General features: G+C 47.4%; 2 protein-coding genes across 2 annotated transcripts; one reads left to right on the forward strand and one right to left on the reverse strand.

Annotated features, from left to right (window-relative positions):
- Positions 1 to 586: 586 nt before the first annotated feature.
- Positions 587 to 9,120, reverse strand: NFKBID (NFKB inhibitor delta). The gene is made up of 12 exons (XM_069035965.1): positions 9,058 to 9,120; positions 8,321 to 8,409; positions 8,198 to 8,231; positions 7,873 to 7,994; positions 7,198 to 7,382; positions 6,601 to 6,706; positions 5,775 to 5,921; positions 4,263 to 4,314; positions 3,631 to 3,788; positions 3,136 to 3,249; positions 2,639 to 2,803; positions 587 to 946 (listed from the first exon to the last, which is right to left on the reverse strand). Exons 1-12 carry the CDS (start codon positions 9,071 to 9,073, stop codon positions 887 to 889), a joined length of 1,248 nt encoding a protein of 415 aa, XP_068892066.1. The 5' UTR covers positions 9,074 to 9,120; the 3' UTR covers positions 587 to 886.
- A 4,522-nt stretch (positions 9,121 to 13,642) lies between these two features.
- GJA9 (gap junction protein alpha 9) lies at positions 13,643 to 19,486 on the forward strand. Its single transcript, XM_069036162.1, has one exon. The coding sequence runs from the start codon at positions 15,371 to 15,373 to the stop codon at positions 16,901 to 16,903; it is 1,533 nt and encodes a 510-aa protein (XP_068892263.1). The 5' UTR covers positions 13,643 to 15,370; the 3' UTR covers positions 16,904 to 19,486.
- Positions 19,487 to 19,511: the final 25 nt, after the last annotated feature.

Consider the following 19,511-nt stretch of genomic DNA (forward strand, 5'->3'; position numbering starts at 1 on the left):
GCTGAAGAGGAGCTATAGCTGGCTAAAATGGTTTTGAGTGATGTTGCAAAGGTTTGAAGGTGGATTGGGGGAGCTGGGATGGTTTGATGGGGTGCTGTGAAGGGATTTGGTGAGTGCAGTGAGGGGTTTGATGGTTCTAAGGGATGATCCCCTCACCAGTTCCCCTAGAGTGCCCCTAGGTCCAGGGAGGGGAAAACCTCAGCATTTGGGGGCACCTCTGGGAGTCACCCCAACTAGCTCATGGTTATCACCCTCTTTACCCTGGTATTTCTCACTCTTTCTCCCTCAGGTTTCCTGCTCTTTTCCCCTCATACTTCCTACCATTTCCCCTCTTAATTTAAGGTCTTAAAATAGTGTCAAAGGAGGGGTTTTCAATGACTTAATCCTTAAAATAACAGAAAAGGAGATTTTCCCCTCACAATTTAAAGCCCTTTGTCCCCGAACTCCCTCCTTTTTCTGGGGTCACTGGGATGCACTGGAGAGGGACTGGGATGCACTGGGAGGGACTGAGGAGAGACTGAGGACATTGGAAAAAACAGACTCAGATTTTAACAAAGTTTTTATTTAATTCCAGAATTCCCTCAGTTTTTGCATTTCCCCTCCAATTTGGCATCCTCCACCCCAACTCCCCCAGTCTGGAGGAGACGCCCCTCATTAGCAGCCTGCATTAATGAGGCTGGGGGGGAGGGCTCTACTGGGGGGGGAAGGGGGAGCTGGAGCCCCCCCATGCTCCTCCCCCCACCAAACCAATGTGGTTCAGACTCATTTCACAGAAATTTGGGGGCAATTTCATTGAAATCAGGAAAAATTACCATGGTGGGGGGAAATCCCCCAATATGGGGGTATCCCCCCCATCTCATACCGTAGAGACCTTGCCCCTCTGACGTCACTTGGTGGTGGGCGGGGTGCGATAGGACCCCCGGCGGCTCCTCAGAAGCAGGCGGAGCTGTGGGAGACAGAAGGTTCAGGGAGGTCCTCAAATCCTGGGGTTCTACCCCAGAATACAGGGATGTCACCCAAAGTTCCTGGGATGGGACCCCACAGTTTGGGGGGTTGTGAAAATGAGGGGGTAAACCAGCAGGATTTTGGCGTAAAGCAGCAGGATTTTGGAGTACAACAGCAGAACTTTTGGGCATAGCAGCAGGATTTTGGGATAAACCAGTGGGATTTGGGAGTAGACTCCAGGATTTGGGGTAAAGCAGCGGGATATCATAAAATCATAGAATATGCTGAATAGGAAGAGACCCACCAGGATCATGAAGTCCAACTCCTGGCCCTGCACAGAACACCCCAAGAATCACATCATGTGCCTGAGAGCCTTGTCCAAAATGCTTCTTGAACTCAGACAGGCTTTGTGCTGTCACCACTTCCCTGGGGAGCCTGTTCCAGTGCCTCACCACCCTTTGGGTGAAAAACCTTTTCCTGATATCCAAGGTAAACATCCCCTGACTTGGCTCCAGCTGTTTCCTCTAGTCCGGTTACTGGTCATAGGAGTGAAGAGATTATTACCTGCCCCTCCACTGCCTGTTGGGAGTATGTTGAAGACCCCAGTGAGGTCTGACCTCAGTCTTCTCCAAGCTGAACAAACACTTGCCTCAGCCACTCCTCATAAGGCTTCCCCTCCAGACTGTTTCCCATCCTCATGGGCTTCCTTTGGATGTTCTCCTATAGCTTAATGTCTTTTTCATATTGTGGTGCCAGAAACTGCACACAATATTCAAGACGAGGTCACCCCAGTGCAGAGCAGAGTGGGACAATCACATCTTTTGACCGGCTGGAAAAGCTGTGCTTGATGTCCCCCAGGACAAAGATGTTCCTCCGGGCTGCCAGGGCACTGCTGACTCATATCCAACTTGCCATTAATCAGGACCCCCAGGTCCTTTTCCACAGCACTGCTCTCCTCCAGCCTATTGTTCCCCAATCTGTCTATACATCCAGGGCTGCCCCATCCCAGGCGCACTTGCCCTGGTTGAACTTGATACACTTGGTGATTGTCCATCTCTTTAATTCATCCAGATGTCTCTGCCCTCAAGGGAGTTGACAGCTCTTCCAATTTAGTGTTGTCAGCAAACTTAGTATCCCTTCAAGTCCCATGTCTAAGTTGTTAATGAAGATATTAAAGAGAACTGGGCCAAGGATTGAGCCCTTTGGAACCCCACCAGTGACTGGATGCCAGCCAGATGTCACCCCATTCACTATAACCCTTTGCCACTGACCCATGAGCCAACTGCTGACCCATAGCATGATGTGTTAATCCAGCTGTGGGCTGGACAGTTTTTCCCAAAGGACACTATGAGAGACTATATCAAAATCTTTGCTGAAACCCAAAAAGATTCCATCTACTGGCTTTCCTTAATCAATTAGGTGGGTTACCCTGTTGTAGTAGGAAGTCAGGTTCAACAAGCAGGACTTTCCCACCACGAAGCCATGATGACTATGACTGATATGGGGTAAAACAACAGGATTTGGGGCACAACAGCAGGATTTGGGGGCATAGCAGCAGGGATCTGAAGCAAAACAGTGGGATTTTGGGGTTTCAGGAGCAATTTCAGGCATTTCCTCCCATCAGCGGGAAGTTTTAGGGTGCAGCGGGGTGCTGGGGATGGTGCTGGGTGTGAGGGTGATCTGGGGGTCTCACCTGGTCTCCGGGGGACCCAGGGGGCAGCAGGCCCTGAGGCAGGTCATGCTCCAGGTTGCGGGCACTGGGGTCAGCCCCCCAGGCCAGGAGCAGCCTCACAAGGGGCTCCTGGCTGGGGGTCCCAGGTAGTGCTGCCGCCATGTGCAGGGGAGTGTTCCCATGGGCCTGGAGGACATGAGGGGGCTCAGGGCACCAGAGACCCTTGAGATCTGATACCAATACCTCCAGCCCCCCAGACTCTCCACAGACACCCCAAAGCCCCCAGTGCCCTTTTGATCCCTCTGAACCTCCCAGAGCTACCTCAACCCCCCCAAGCCACTAGAGGAACCCCAAAGGCCCCCAAAGAGTTCCTCTGACACCTCCAATCAACCTCCAGAGGCCCCAAGAGCACCCCAGAGGTCCCCCAGCCCCAAGTACCCCACAAAGTCCTAGGGGGACCCCAGAGCCCCCCCATAGAGCCCCTCAGAGCTCCCCCCAGCCCCACAAGTCCCTCAAACCTTCATGTTGATGAGGCGGGGGGCCATGCCAGGCTGGTGCAGCAGTAGGTGGGCCAGGGCAAGGTTGCCTCCCCGCACGGCCAGGTGCAGCGCTGTCAGGCTGCTTTTGGTGTCCTGGGGGCCAGACAGGGGTCAGGGGGGCCCTACAGGGTGTCCCAGCCCCCTACAACCTCCTTAACCTCCCCAAAGGGACCCCAAGAGATCCTAATGCCTGGGAGCTCAAGTCTACCCAGTCCATGGGGACCCTGAAGGAAGACACAGGGGTCTTTGGGGGGCACCGAGGTGTTGTGGGGGTCCCACCCCCCTCCCCAGCCCTCCCAAGGTACCCCAACGGACCCCACTGGCCAGGATCTCAGGTCAACCCAGCCCACAGGGACCTTGAGGTGAGACACAGTTGTCTTTCAGGGGCACAGAGGTCTGGGGGAGGAACCCAGGGGATCTGAGGGACACCTGGAGGGTCATGGGGTACCTGGGGGTCCTTGGGGGAGTTTGTACCTGACTGCTGCTGTCTGCCCCCATCTGCAGTAGCAGCTCAACACAGCGGAGTCGGTCCTGGGGAGTGGGGGACCCCCCTCCAGAGCCCCCAGCAGGAGTGTACCCTCCCTGCAGCGAGGCATTGTGGGCCAAGACAGCACAGTGCAGAGGGGTCTGGCCTGGGGGGGAGCCAATACGGGTCAGGAAGGGGCCCTCCCCCAAAGAGGGCCCCTCTGGAATTGGGAAACCTCCTAGGTACCCCCTCAAAATACAGACACACCCCCTGGGACCCTCCCGCCATCAACTAGGACCCCCAAACTGGAGACCCCCCATCCCCCCAAAACAGGGATGCATCCACCAGGAATCCCCCCAAGATTTACCAAAAAATGGGGATCCCCAAAGTCCCCTTCAAACCAGGGACCCCCAAGCCCCGCCTATGTTGAGTACCCCTCAAGTGAGATTCTCCCAAGACACCATGAAATAGGGCACTCATCAGGGACCCCTGAGTTCCCCTCCTCCCCAGTTGAGGACCCACTCACTGAACTCTCCCTTGTCCCACCCCAACAAGGACTCCCCAAGAATCACTCCCACCCCAAAACCAGGGGCCCACCCCAAGCCCCTCCACCACTCTTGCCCCCCTCTGATTTGCTGACCCTCAAAATTTCTGGCCTCCACGTTGACAGGGACCCCCGAGGATATCATGGCCTGGGAAGGCAAGGGAAAAGATTTGGGGTCCCCCTGGAGACCATGGACTCTCCTAGGCTGGTTCCCTGGTCTCCCAGGACACCTGGCCTGGGCCTGCTTTGTGTTCCCTCCCCTGGGGTTGGGGTCCCTCCCAAACAACTGGAACACGTGTGGACCCCAAACCCATGGGAGGTTTGGGATCCACACAGAGACCTGGAACCCTTTGGGGAGGGTTTTGGGGTCCCTCAAGGTAGTTTAGGATCCCATATGGACACCTGGGTACTCTGTGGCCCAGTTTACTGGTGTCCCAGGAGAACCGGGTCTCTTCTGAGCCCATTTTGTGGTTCCCATGGTTGCCCAGTCCTCATGGGGGTCGGGGTTGCACACGGAGGATTTCTGGGAACCCACAGGGAGTTGGGACTTGCACCTGGATAATTTGGGAGGGGGTGCGGTGTCTCACCTGTGGGATTTGGAGTCTCACCTGCAGGATTTGGGAGAGCCCAAGGGGGGTTTGGGGTTGCACCTGGAGGGTTTGGGGATCTCACCTGTAGGATTTAGGGGTTTGGGGTCTAGAGGATTTGAGGATTGGGGGAGCCTGTGGTGGTTTGGGTCTCACCTGGAGGATTTGCAGGGTTTGGAGGTCTCACCTGTAGGATTTGGGCAGCCTGGGGGATTTGGGGTCTCACCTGTAGGATTTGGGCAGCCTGGGGGATTTGGGGTCTCACCTGGAGGATGTGGGATAACCCAAGGGGGGGTTGGGGTTGCATCTGGAGGATTTGGAGGGTTGGGGTCACACCTGGAGGATCTGGGGAGCCTGGGAGGGTTTGGGGTCTCACCTGGAAGATTTGGGGTCTCCCCTGTGGGATTTGGGGCCCCAGGGGAATGTGTTTGGGTTACACTTGGAGGGTTTGGGATCTCAACTGGAAGATTTTAGGGGGCCTAGAGGGATTTAGGGGTTATACCAGTAGGATTTGGGGTTGAATAGAATAGAATCATAGAATGGTTTGGGTTGGAAGGGACCTTGCAGATCATCTTGTTCCAGCCCCCTGGCATGGGCAGGGACACCTCCCACTGTCCCAGGCTGCTCCCAGCCCCAATGTCCAGCCTGGCCTTGGACACTTCCAGGGATCCAGGAGCAGCCACAGCTTCTTTGGGCAACTTGTGCCAGGGCCTCACCACCCTTAGAGGGAAGAATTTTTTCCTAACACCTAATCTAAACCTCTTCTCTTTCAATTTAAAACCATTTCCCCTTGTTCGGTCACTCCAGACCTTTGTAAATAGTGTTGCTCCATCTTTCCTGAAAGTTGCTGTTAGATACTGAAAGGGGCAATTAGGTCATGTCAAAGCTTCTCTTTTCCAAGCTGACCAACCCCAATTCTCTCAGCCATTTTGTGTCTCTCCTGAAAGATTTGGGGTTTGGGAGCCTCACCTGTAGAATTTGGGAGTTTGGAGCTCTCACCTGGAGGATTTGGGGGTCTCACCTGGAGGATTTCAGGGTGCCCATAGGCCGTGGCCAGGTGCAGGGCCGTGCGGCCCTCATGGTCAGCAGCATCAGGATTGGCCCCCAGGACAAGCAGGTCCCGCACAATCTCTGGGGCTGCAGCTGCTGCCGCTACCAGCAGTGGAGTCTGGGGGGATAAAATGGGGGGGGGGGGGGGGGAGTCAGGGAGAGAATGAAGGGGCAGTCAGTGGGGTCTGAGTGATTCCTTGGAGAAGGTAGATGTCTAGGGGTTAAAGAGGGTCTGGTGGCTCTTGCAGGGAAGAAAGGAAGGTCAGAGGGGTCTGGGGACTCAGGGGTGGTTGGGGGGCACCAAGCACCCCTGAACCCTCAAATTATCACCCTGGTATTCTGTCACTGCTCTGCCCCTCCTTGTCACTCCCTTATCACCCCTCATTAATCATTTGTTATTAACTGCCCCTTCATTAGCCCTTTATTGGCCTCTAATTACACATCACTAATCACCCCTTATTACCCCCCAGTATTAATTACCCCTTTATCCTCCATCACTCCCCCTGTTAGTAGGCTGCAACAGAAACCTGTGATTCATTATCCCAGAATTAACTACCCCACCCCCATTATTACTTATCCCCATAACCCCCCGATCCATTATTGTCTTTTTACCCCCATCACCCCCTTATCGCCCCAATAAGACCCACTTATTATCCCTCCAACCCCTTCTTTATCCCCAATGCCCTCACCTTTCCCAGGTGTTCTTGCACTTCTAGCCAACTCTGCCCCCTGCTCCCCCAAACTTGCCCAGGTGCTCCTGCACCTGATCTCCTCCAGATGCCCCCCCCCCCACTCACCTTGCCCAGGTGCTCCCGCACCTCAAGTCCCCCCAGGTCCCGCAGAGCCTCGGCTGCAGCCCGGGCGGGCGCCCACAGCCCACTGGCACAGAGCACGTGCAGCAACCTGGAGGTGGAGGGGGGTTAGAGGGGACCCCCTTGCTCTTCTACCTGCCCCCCATGCTCCACCCAGAACACAGACCCCTCCAAAAAGTCACCCATGGCCCTTCCCCGTGCCTCACAACTGCCCCTGGGGGCTCCCCAGCACTCCTCTTGCCCCACTGACTCCCCCAGTGCCTCCCAACTGGCCTCCCACTGACCTCCACAATGACTCTCCTATTTACCCCACATTGATCTCTCCCACAGTGGCCCCACTTCATCCCATTGGCCTCCCAATGAACACTAGATGGACCTCCATTCACCCCATGGCCCTCCCACTGCCCTCCTATGGATCCCATTGACTGTCCTTCACACCACTGACCCCCTCAACTGCCCCCCCCATTTATGCCCCCCATTTGCTCCCATTTAGCCCATTGACACCTCATGGACCCCTTGACCCCCATACCCCCTTATGACCCCTGTACTCCCCAGTGCCCTCCCATGTCCCCCCCTGCTCACGTGTCCCCCTCCTCGTCCTGCCACAGCAGCTCCCGGGGGTCTCGATCCCCCAGTGCAGCACGGGCAGCTGCCAGTTCCTGGGGTTCAGGATACGGGTCTGGGGTCTCCCTTCCCAGCGGGGGGCCCCCAGATTCTCCCCATGGCACTGGGGAATGGGGCCAGGCAGGGCCAGGGATGGCAGCAGCCTTGAGGGGGCAGCAGTCAAGATGGGGGAGGGCTTGGTCCTCGTTACCCCCCCGGGCTCCAGGTGGCCCCCAAATCCTGCCCCAGTGATCCCCCATTTTCCTCCCTTCCCCCCCCAGCTGTTACCCCATTGCCCCCATTTACATCATCTCCCCCCACTGCTGTCCGCATTGCCCCCCTGTTGCCCCTCCACTGCCCCCAACTGCTTCCTTCATTTCCCCCATTCCCTCTCATTGCCTCCCTTAACCACCTCATTGCCCACATTTACTTCCCCATTGTGCCACCATTCCCCTCCCAGTTGTCTGTCCCCCCCCATTCTCCCACCATTTCTCCTATTCCCTCCCTTTGTCTCCCATTCCCCTCCATTCTCCCCCCATTGCCCTCTCATTTTCCCCCATTGATCCCCACTCACCAAACTGCCCCCCCGTTAACCTCTCAGTTGCAGCCCCCCATATCTCCCCCTCCCCCATTGTCCCCTCCAACCCCCCTCACCTGAAACCCCCTCAGATCGGAGGCCTTTCCCCCATGGGTCTCCCCCGAGCTGCCATGGGGCAACACATGTGGGACCACACAGGGGTTGAGCATCACTGGGGAGGTGCCGGGCCAGGGGCCACCTGAGGGAAGACCAGGTGATGGGGGGGATATGGGGAGGGACCTGTGGGAGGATTGGGAAGGTTTGGGGAGAGGGACATGGAGGGGAACTGGGGGACACAGGGAGGATTGGGGGGGATGTAGGGATTGGGAGAGCCATGCCCATTTAGGGGGCACAGGGGGGTGGGAGGATCTGGGAAGAACTAGGGGCTCAGAGGTCACTCACCATCCGAGGGGCACAGGGAGGGCAGAGCCAAAACCTGGGGGGCGGAGGGGACAGTGAGGGGGTCAGCGAGGAGAGTAGGGGTGTCCCGGGGGGAGGTGTCACCTGGGAGAGGGGGTCACCCACCGGGGATCTCGCCCGTTTCCTGCTCTGCTGCTGCCGTAGCTCCTTCAGCAGCTGCTTCACCGTCTGGGGCGGTGCGGCGCGGGGGGGACCTGGGGGGTGTGCAAGGGGGGAGTTGGGGGATCACCGGGATGCCGGGGAACCCTGAACCCCGCCAAACGCCCAGGCCTCCCCCAAATGCCCGTGTCTCACCCAGACCCTCGGGGTCCCCCCTGAACTCACTCCTGAGATCCCTCAAACCCCCTGGCCCCCCAAACCCCTGTGTTCCAACCGGGCCCCCCGGGACCCCCAAACCCCTAGGACCTCCCCCAGCGAGGCAGGAATCCCCCTGTCGTGCCGTCACGGGGATTCCCACTGCGTCACCACCCGCCCCCACTGGCACCGCCCCTCTACCCCGGGGAACCCCCGCCTCCCCCGCGGGGAGAATCCAGCGGGGAGGCCCCGGGAATTCACCCGCTCCTTGAAGGCCAGTGTCCCCCCCTCCTCCCCCACAGGTCTCTTAAAGGGTCAGCATATTCTTCTTGGCTCTCTTAAAGGGCCAGTGTCCCCTAAAAGCGAGACTTAAAGGGCCGGTGTCTCCGAAAAGTAGCTATTCAATGGCCAATGTCCCCTAAAAGGAGGTCTTAAAAGGCCAGCCTTTCCTCCCAGGTGTTTTAAAGGGCCAGCACCCTGTTCCAGAGGTCTTAAAAGGCCGGCGTCCCCTAAAAGAGGGTCTTAAAGGGCCCCATATCCCCCCATACCTCTCTGGGGCCGCATCCCGCGGGGTCCAGGGGCAAATGGGGCCGGGGCGAGGGCGGGGACCGTTTTGGGGGGACTTGGGGGAGGAAGCCCCGCCCCGGAGGGAAACGCCACTAAAACGCCAGCGGTGTCACTGTTGCGACGGGTGACACGGGGAGGGGAGGAGGAGCTTCGGAGGGGCCCATGGGACCCAAAGGATGGGGGAAGGTGGCGGGGTCACCCAGGGGTCGGGGTCCTCTAGGGGAATGTCGGGAGGGATCACAGGTCCTGGGTTGTTCCCTTATGACGTCATCAGCACCGATTTAGGGCGACAATCCAGGGTCCCTCCCACCCCCCATGATTTTGTGTGGCCCATCTTTTGGCTCTTTGCCCCATTTGGGGGACTCTCTTCCCCATTCTAAGTGGGGGCTCTGTCTCCCCAGCCCCAGAAGATCACGAGACCCATGAAGACCATGAAGACTCTGGAGACCCCAGGGCTGGTGCCTTTGTTGGGGAAGAGATGGTACACCGGGCTGTCCCCTCACCTACAATTTGCAGGGTGTCAGTGCTCCCATCCATACCCCCACTTGGTGGGAGGGGGGTCTTATTCATTTGGGGGGATCTCTGCCCCATTTGAGGGGGGTTTCTGATCCACTTGGGGGTGGGGCCCATTTAGGATGAGGGGGCTCTGCCCGATTTTGGTGGGAGTCTCTGACACATGGGATCCCCAGCTCCAGGAAACCATGAGACCCACTGAGACCATGAAGACCCCTGGCACCACCAAGGGTGGTGGTTTTATTTTGGGGGATGACACACACCGGGGGGGGGGGGGGGTCCCTCCAGGATCCTGACTAGAGGTTGGAGGGGGTGTCACAAGTATACTTTCTACTGCATAGACTGCTGAACCGTGACTGGTCCTGAAGCCTTACTCAGGCAGCTCCACTTCTCTAAATGCCAGAACATACCTGCCCAAAGAACTGAAACAGCTTAGGAGCTACCAGCAACTGAAGGAGCCGCAAAGCACCCTGATGCAAAGCTGTGGTTTATATAGCCCAGGCCCTTTGCCTCAGCGGCTGCACCTTTTGCTGCCCCAGACCATCCCCTCCTGCAGCCTATTTTAATCCTTGGCTCAGCCACTTTCACACCTCATGAGTACCACCTAGGTGCTGCAGCTCACAAGTGAAGCCCACCTCCCTCCCCCTGGCCCCAGCCACAGACACTGGCCCTGAGCCCAGCAGATAACTTCAGAACAGGCAGGAAAGAAGAAAAAAAAAAATAGAGAAGGAACCTAATAAGTAGGCAGGGAAAGAAAAGGGAAAGAAACTTGAAAATGCAAAGAGGAGTAAGGTCAGGAGAGAACTAAAAACAGGCACAGAAAGCTACAGTACCAGTGTGTATATATATATATATATATATATATATATATATATATATAAAATTTTAAAGCCAAGGGATTAAGAGAGGAAAATAGGATGCTAGATAAAAGTATACAGAAAATACAAATTTTTAAAGCTAAGGAACTAAGAGATAAAGAAATTAAAAAAAAATCAAGAGTGAACTAAGATAAAGACAGATAGAAACTGTTAAAAAAACCCCTCTTAAACTTCCTGATACAGGCCAGAGCATCTTCAGAAATTTTGCTTGTGAAAGTGAAAACATAAATGTGCACCTACTGATTTGCATGTGTATCTTAGCAATCAAAAGTGAATCTATAAGGCAGCACAGAAAATAGACTAATGTGAAGAACATGTGCTTCAGTCTTTATATGGTAATTTCTGGTCTGCCTTCAAACATAGTACTGCTGAATTTGGCGGTCCTAAAGACAACATTGAATAGTACAGTTGTCCAAATTTCTAATTTTTGCAGTTTATCATTTGTGGTCCTCCTTCACTACTGAAAGAAAACTATGGGAGTGAGTTCATGTTACCCTGAAAACCTGTAGGACACATCACTGATGTTTGTGCCTCTACTTATCTAGCTGTCCATTGTGGGTCAGACAGATACAGTAGAAAATAAAAATCAATTGTACACATAAAGTGCACATTATTGATGTATAGAAATGAAAAGGCCTTGATCTTCAGAGAATATTTCCATGATTGGAGGATTACTGTGACGTTTGACCCTAAGCTAAGAAAACACAATATAGTCATAAAAATTTAGGGAATGTTTTGCAGTGAATCCACCACAAAACCAGTGAGGTAGCTCCTAGACCTGGAAGAAAAACAAATAGTCTCTCCTTACATCACTAAGTTACTAAACACTGTATGTTGATATAAACAGTTTATGTAAATAGTTGGAGTTGCAAGATGTCTGAACTAAGGTAAAACGCAGCATCAGCACTATAAAATTGTTGTTGGCACTTGAATATATTTTCCCTCACGACTTGTCAAGTTGTCTTTTAACTGTAGTACCATTTTAAATGAGATAATGCATCTCGGAACACTGTGTGCAGATCATTAAATGTTTGTTTTAATATTTAGGTTTTACAGAGCACATAAATCTTCAACCACTATGGTTCACTCTCACCAAACACTTAGAGTTTTCAAACAAAGCTTCAGCATGAGCTGGCAGGGGGTTGTGTGTGTCTGTGGATCACTTCGGCAGACTTAGAGGTTTTTTATCAATAACAAAAATATTTAGAAACCTACTTTAAATACTCAGTAGAAGAGACATACATTTAGAATCCTGCTTTAAGTACTTCATAGAAATGGCTGGCTTTAGACTGCTAGCTTGCCCAAATGATTGAGTACTTTCAGGCAAGCTTTCAAGTATGAAATCGGACATGACCTATTGACTGATCTTCAGCACCAAAATTAAAAGATAATGATTAGCTTTTTAGAGTTCTCAGCAGAGGAAGTTTATTCATCCTTTGTAGTACATTTGAATCAGCACTACACTTTTGCAGAGCACTGATGAGGATCACCTAAAACAACATTATAGTGCTAGATATGCTTCTTAACTCATATTGGTCCTAGCAGTGGACTTGCACATTAATATCAGGCATGCCTAATGAGGCTATGCCCTTGGTCATTGGAGTGCTAATGTTGGCTCCAGAAAAATTTTTGCACACAAAATATTTATTTCTTTCTTCCCTTTTGTAAAATGAGGTCCTTTTCCCTCCCCACTGCCCAACATTTCTTAATGTTTAGAGTGTTTGAAAGAGTTTTCCCCAACTAACCATCAGTAGCCAAAATGGACTGTAGCAGTTCAATTGCCTCAAAAAAAAAAAACAACAAACCCACAAGTAGCTTTTTAAGCTCTTGTAAATAATTTTCATGCATCATCTCAGCTTACAAGCTGTGGTCTATTTCCAAGTGCCAAGAGGAATTTTTAAAGAGAGCATTTACTCTGAGAATTTTGACTTGAGCAAACTAAGACATTATATAGGATGAGGGTGATGAGACACTGGAACACCTTGCCAGAGAAGTTGTGAATGCCCCATCATTGGAAGCATTCAAACTCAGTTTGGATGAGGCTTTGAGCAACCCAATCTGGCAAAAGCTGAATCTGCCCATGGAAGGGGGTTTGGGCTACGCAGTATATTAATGTCCCTTCTGACCCAAACCATTCTATGATTCTATGTACCTTTAACCTGTAGAACTTCTGCTGCCATTCTTCCAAAAATGTTTAAGGCAAACATTTATTTTTTATTATTAACATTTATTATAATAAATTAACATTTATTTATTTATTAAACATAATAAAGGTAATTTAGGAGTATTCATTGTGTTCCAGGGGCTCCATCTTTATCCTCCTCTAGGAAGACACAGAGAATGGTACCTTTTTGGAGTATAGGTACAACTGAGGGTTTAATTTCTAATTCTGCCACATGCTAACATGGGGAGGATGTACGATGCATAGTTTACCAAATGTTTTACCAGAAGTAATCATGTTCTTCAGTAGCAGAAACCCATGCATTCATCTCAGTCACAGGGCAACTGTGCTATGACAATCCATCTGATGTAAAGAAGGGAATAGAAAAGGGAGGAATATAAAATAAAAAGTTAACAACAGTAGATTGCAACCTATGAACAATTCTATCTATTAATGTTCTTTGAGACCAGGCAGTTTGTGCACTCTTTTATAACAGAAAATATTTCGCCCTGTTCTCACTATTTTTCCTGCTGAGGTAATGTGGATAGGTAGCTTAAGGTCTGGATTAAAAATGGAACTTGTGTCACCTAGTCAGTTTTTATAGGCTATATGTAAGTATCACGATCAAGAAGAACAACTGACATCTTTAGTATGTCTGACGCTTAAGACAGGAATGATAATGATTTGCTCCTAAAAAGAAATACTGAACTATATGGATGGGGAAAATAGAGTTAAATCATTGTCAAGTTCAGGAGTCTTTTAAAGATACCAGTATGACAAGTAATATGGCCTCAGAAGAATAAATGAGAAGTGCAGAATCACAGAATATAAGAGATACTGTCTATGAAGAGGGAGTGAGTTTGGAGGGGCTGAAAATACTGCTATTGATTTGTTTTTACATCAGGAGTGTGGTACTAAGTTTTTGCAGGAGAACAGACTGTCTGCAGGAATTTACAATGATAGTTTGGGAAGATTTACCTTCTTTTGCACAGGCAAGCTGAATGTTTGCTACTACTGAGATATGTAAACTAAAACTTAGTTTGGAAGTTCTGTTTTATTCTGTTTTTCTGAGGCTGAGGCTGTTCTTAAAATTTAGAAGGTGCTATAGAGGCAAAAGAAGATAATCTCAAAGAACTTGAGTTGCAGATTTTTTATTTCTAGCTTTTTAAAAAGGAGAACCTTTTACCGTTCCTAGTTAAATTATGCTTGGAGCAGTAGTTGAGTGCACAATAGATCGATTTTCTCCTCCCTTCAGCCCTAGCAAATATAAATTCCATGTGCAAAGCTCACACTCTTATCACTTGCTCCTGTAGCAAAATAAACTGCTTGTAATGTGTAAATTTACTCACACAGACGGAAGATGGCAGGGGTTGTAACTTTTCATTGGACGTCGCAGATGTTTAGTTTTACACATTTTTGTAAAGAAAGGTATGTTTTATTTTTAATTTACCATTTATTTTTAATTTGTTTCTCTTTAAAAAATGTCTAACTTGCCTATTCATATACTGATTTGCAAAAGTATTTTCATGTTTAGAAGGCTTAACATAAAGATTCCTCTATACACATCAGTATTGCAGCCATAAGATTCCAGCTTCTCGTGACTCATTAGCACTCCTGTTTTACAGGGTGAAAATTAATCCCATTTGAAGAGAAAATGCTATGCTAAAGCACCTTTATCCTAAAAAAATATCAAAATAAGATACTATTCTACTGAATTGTGCTGTACATACAATGAAAAGGTAAATCTACAGGTGTTTTGCTTGTCCCTATACATAAGAAGAATTGTGTTACAATTGTATATGTATACCATAATGTAAATATTGAAAAGGAATTTAAAATCTTGTCCATGATGTAGTATCCTGTTAATGGAGAAAAAAACATATGAAAGAAAGGTGAGTTGTACAATTACACACATATATTACCAGTTTATCTGTATTCAGAAGACAGTCATTTAGGAAAATGCTGGTAAAGAAATTTTGTGTAAATAATTTATTTTTCAAAGAGTTGTGGCCAAAGATAGTAAGGCTTGACACTTAGGCACTCTATTCACTATTTCCAATGCAGGTATCATTGATCAGAGGAAGCTAGACCAATTACAGCAGTTCTATTTGTTTATTGTTGACATCCATAAACAAAAAGGAAATGTCTGCACGAAATGATATGCTTAAACATGTATTTTTAATTAATAATGATATTTTTGTGAGATGATTTACTCCCTCTTGAACTGCTTTATATAACTAATTTTCTCTGTGAAACAGTAATTAGACTGCCATAGTTACAGCTGTGACATGGGGCTTGGAATATCCAAAAAAGAGGACAAGGAAATATTCCTGTACCTTGATAAGTGTCCTAAATATAAATGTCCTGCTCTCACATTGCTATTGGATGGTGATTCAAATGGATTGCATAATACTCTTAAAATCCTGCTACAAGTCAGGCACTCTAGTTTCCACTGATCTGATGCAGACTGAAGGTGTTTAATATCTTGTAGTGATGTGCTTATCAGGATATTAATAATAAAGTAGGCACGGGCAGATGATGCAGCTTTCCATCTCGTAGATGAAGAAAATAATACCTAGATTGTCAATAAGCAGTTGGTAATGTTGTCATCGTTGCAATGTGAGATACAATAGTTTTTCCCAGTGTTGTATTTTCATAATACATTAAGGAAGGAATGCAGCTTTTACAATGTTTGATACTTTTTTCTCTCATGCATTTTAGTGTTAATATGGCAGAATAACCATGGGAGACTGGAATTTCCTTGGAGGCATTTTAGAGGAGGTCCACATTCATTCCACTATTATTGGAAAGATTTGGCTAACGATCCTCTTCATATTTCGAATGCTTGTCCTTGGAGTGGCAACTGAGGATGTTTGGAATGATGAACAATCAGAATTTATATGCAATACTGAGCAGCCTGGTTGCAGAAATGTGTGCTATGATGAGGCCTTTCCCATCTCTCTCATAAGATACTGGGTCTTGCAAGTTATATTTGTGTCTTCTCCTTCCTTGGTGTATATGGGTCATGCCTTATACAGACTAAGAGCCTTGGAAAAAGAGAGGCAAAAAAAGAAAGCTCAGGTAAGGGTGGAACTTGAAAGCACTGAATTAGAAATGACTGAAAATCGCAAAAGACTGGAGAGAGAACTCCGGCAATTGGATCAAAAAAAGCTAAACAAAGCACCCCTAAGAGGCTCTTTGCTCTGCACTTATGTGATACATATTTTCACAAGATCTGCAGTGGAAGTTGGCTTTATGATTGGGCAGTATCTTCTTTATGGCTTTCACTTAGATCCCCTTTATAAATGTCAGAGGGACCCATGTCCAAACACAGTTGACTGCTTTGTATCTAGACCAACAGAAAAGACGGTGTTTATATTATTCATGCAATCAATAGCGACTGTATCATTGCTTTTAAATATTCTAGAAATTACCCACTTAGGATTCAGAAAAATTAAAATGGGACTCTGTGAGCAGAATAAAAACAAGGATGACTCTGACAATTTCTATATAAACAAATCTAAGAAATACTCTTTGATACCACACTCTTCTTTTGGAATATCCACCACACCTCAGAAAACACTTCCTTGTGCACTTAGTAGTTACACCTTTTTGATGGAGAAGCAAACTGACACTATGCTCTACCCAGTTTTAAACTCTCCTTCTATGTTTCAGTCTGCACAAAATAACCGTACAAAAAGCAGCAGCAATTACACCCATTACAATCAGGAAAATACATCTCCAAAGAAGAGGCCAGCTACAAATGCTTTACACAGTCAGACTCAAAATACTAGCACAAATAATAATGAAGGCTTTCTTGGCGAGCTTTGGACTGAAATGCATGATGCACAAAAAGAGGCTGAAAAGAAACATTTTCTTGTTGTTACTCAGAATGCAAATACAGCTTCAAACATGTACTTGAGAAGCTTTGCTGAGATGCCATCTCAAACTTCACTGCAACCTGATACGACTTTCTCTAGTACCAGTTTTAGACGACAGGCAGTGGTTGGGAGCACAGGAGCACCAACAAATTCTCTTCCAAAGAACAGTGACAGAAGACAAAGCAGTTTCAGTGTAAACAAAGCCAAAATTCCTTACAATGCTGATGTAAAAAATTCCAGCCTACCAGACACTTCTGATTCTATGGGGGAGGTGAGCTCAGAATCTACACAAAGCAGAGTCTGGAACAGTCCTAAGCTTTTCGCTCTGTCTAGGCAACTGTCACTGTCAAGTAATGCCAGCAATAAGCGTGCCCCCACTGATCTTCAAATATAGTGTGAGTTAACCCATTAGCTGCACTAACCAATGCTGGGATAATTCCTGAACAGAGACATAACCCAGACCTGCGTGTAAGTGTAGCTAAATCATTCAACTTTAACCAGCTGTTTACACAGATAGGAAAGTTGTGTAACCCTCTGAATAGCAGCTAATTTTAAACAGTCTCTTTACTTCCTTTGTAATGAAAACGTGGCATACACCTCAGTGTATAAACTTCTACCCTCCAGCTAAAAAGGAAAACACATATCGTCTCAATCCACATATTAGGAAAAGTCAGGTATAAAATCACAGCTCATACTATTTAAACTGAATGAAAGTAGAAGATAAAATTTACAGTCTAACAATATTTCTTACAAAGACCAGTAAATCAAATTAGGCTAAAGATAGCATTGGTGCTCTCAAAAAAAACTTATTGGTAAACATGTTTCCTGTTATCAGTCTGAGAATTCAAACAGACATTTGATAGCTGTCTGAAAGCAGCATGTCAAACATATTCCACTGTTCAAACTGTGTTAAATACAAAAAGAAAAAACACTTGAAAATCAGATCGCTAATTCTTTGACTCCATGATACACCTTTTTTTTCAGTGTATCGCCACTGATGTCCTCAGCAGAAAAATCAAAGTGAATTTCTCATAGTCTATTATCAGAATTCAATACACCACTACATTTTTAAAACATTGTGAATTACAGACATGTTGTAAGCTTTAATTATGACATTTTTTGTAATACTAATGAGATAGCAAAATCAGAAAACAAGTTACTGAAATTTAATAATCAGATATTTTGAATTTCACAAACCAGAAGGCTTACTATGGAAAATAGAAAAAAAAAACAAAACCAAAAAGAGAGAACAAAAAAAAGCAAATATGGTAGTACCTTCCTGCTTTCAGTTACAAATGTCAAAAGACACATAGAGGTTTATCAAACAGTAAAACAACTCCTTTCCTGTTTGTCTCTCCCCCAAATTTTGATAAACTTTTAAATCAAACAAAGCTTATACCTGTTTAGGAGGAGCATTTGTGTTTATGCTTTTTATGGGAATAATAAAATATTAGGACATTCATCCACTTGCTGTTCAGGTCCATATAGTGTAAAGGAAGTTCCATGAAACATCTTGAAACAATAAAGGAGGCAAAGATGAACAAAATACTATGGTGCATTGTAATCAAGCTTTCCATGTATGAAATACATTTATTTGAGTTCCACAGCACTGAAACACTGTAAATACTTGGTGAGGTGGTCACAGATGGAATGCATTATTATTTTTGTGTGTATTTTTTACTAGCGCATTTGACATACTATACATGTACTGCAAAAATAATTTGTGAGAGGTAGCATCATGATGCTACAGCACAATTAAATTCTTAAAATGCATTGTCATTATGCTTACCAGACAGCCATATTTCAGATTGACTGAAAACTGTACAATACTAGCATAAAAGGAGCCATAAAACATAAAAAGCTTTTTGCTTGTAGCAGCAACATTAATTTGGTCCTGTCCACATAAGAAATACACACTATTAAAACTATTCACTGTAGATTTCTCTCCAGCAAGTATCCTTTTCACCTCTAGTATTGTTCTATGTATATACATAAATACAGCCCTATGTAATTGTGTTTACACTGTAAAATTTAAGATTGCATAATGTACTGGAATGTACATAAATATATAGTGTGATTTAGGCAAGTTAGTGCTGCTGCTGTGGCTTTGATTCTTGCATTTCTTGATCTGTAAGATTCTGTGGGAAATAACTGTTAATGCTTGTTTTGCATTTAATCTCTCTATAATAAAAAGCCTAGTATTTAACACACTCTGTTCCTGCTGTCTAAATCACAGAAAGTCAGCATTTAGATGTTCATGTATGGGATACGACATTTGTATTTTTGTTGTTCAAGACAAGTTACAAAAGAATTTTTCTGCTGCTTCAAGAGGAATTTTATTAACTTTTTTTATGTCTGGACATGAGTCAAATATTCTGTTTCATCACAGCACCTTGCCAATAGAAGAGTGACTTAATTCTATTGAAAAATATAAACATTTCAGAAGAGCATGGAGAAAAAGTGTGGAAAGTCTCTAACATCATACGTGCAAGATAATTTGGTTGGTTGTTTTTTGTTTGTTCTTTTTTTTTATTATTTCTATAATAAATAATTTTCATCCATCAGTAGATACCACAGTGTTTCAGAAAAATAAACAGGTATAACTGTTTCTGTTTTTTTAAAACAGGCTAAGGCAAAAGACTTTTCTTTTGATGAGAAGATTTCACCACATATCACTCTTTCACTACTCTCGGGTAAGCACCTCTGCAGCTGCTGCTTGCTGCAACTTTCTCCTGTGATTTCAGTCAGTTGCAACTACTGCTCCAGCGACCAGCAGGACAGCTCGCCGCTCCGACCGAACACCGCGGCACCCGCCGCTCGGAGACACGGCGGCCCCGAGCCCCGCTCACGGCCGCGCTCCGTCGCCCTACGGTCCGGATGATTCCTGCTGCGTCAGCTCGCCTTCTCACCGGGGAGCTCCGGGGGCCTGTGTGGCGGCGTCCCCCGGCCAGCGGGCGGCACAGCCCTTGCAGGCAGAGGTGAGATCCGGAACCGTCGGGTCT

The sequence above is a fragment of the Aphelocoma coerulescens genome, chromosome 23, assembly GCF_041296385.1.
Source record: "Aphelocoma coerulescens isolate FSJ_1873_10779 chromosome 23, UR_Acoe_1.0, whole genome shotgun sequence".
In the NCBI taxonomy this organism is placed as follows: domain Eukaryota; kingdom Metazoa; phylum Chordata; class Aves; order Passeriformes; family Corvidae; genus Aphelocoma; species Aphelocoma coerulescens.

What these genes read in the sequence shown, in the direction of transcription:
- NFKBID (XM_069035965.1), bottom strand. An exon ending in TGCGGGAGCACCTGGGCAAG is followed by an intron (nt 5,922 to 6,600) that starts GTGAGTGGGGGG and finishes TTATCCCCCCAG; the next exon opens with ACTCCACTGCTGGTAGCGGC. An exon ending in CCCGCCTCATCAACATGAAG is followed by an intron (nt 2,804 to 3,135) that starts GTTTGAGGGACT and finishes CATGTCCTCCAG; the next exon opens with GCCCATGGGAACACTCCCCT.
- GJA9 (XM_069036162.1), top strand. Translation starts at nt 15,371, where the DNA reads ATGGGAGACTGGAATTTCCTTGGAGGCATTTTAGAGGAGGTCCACATT.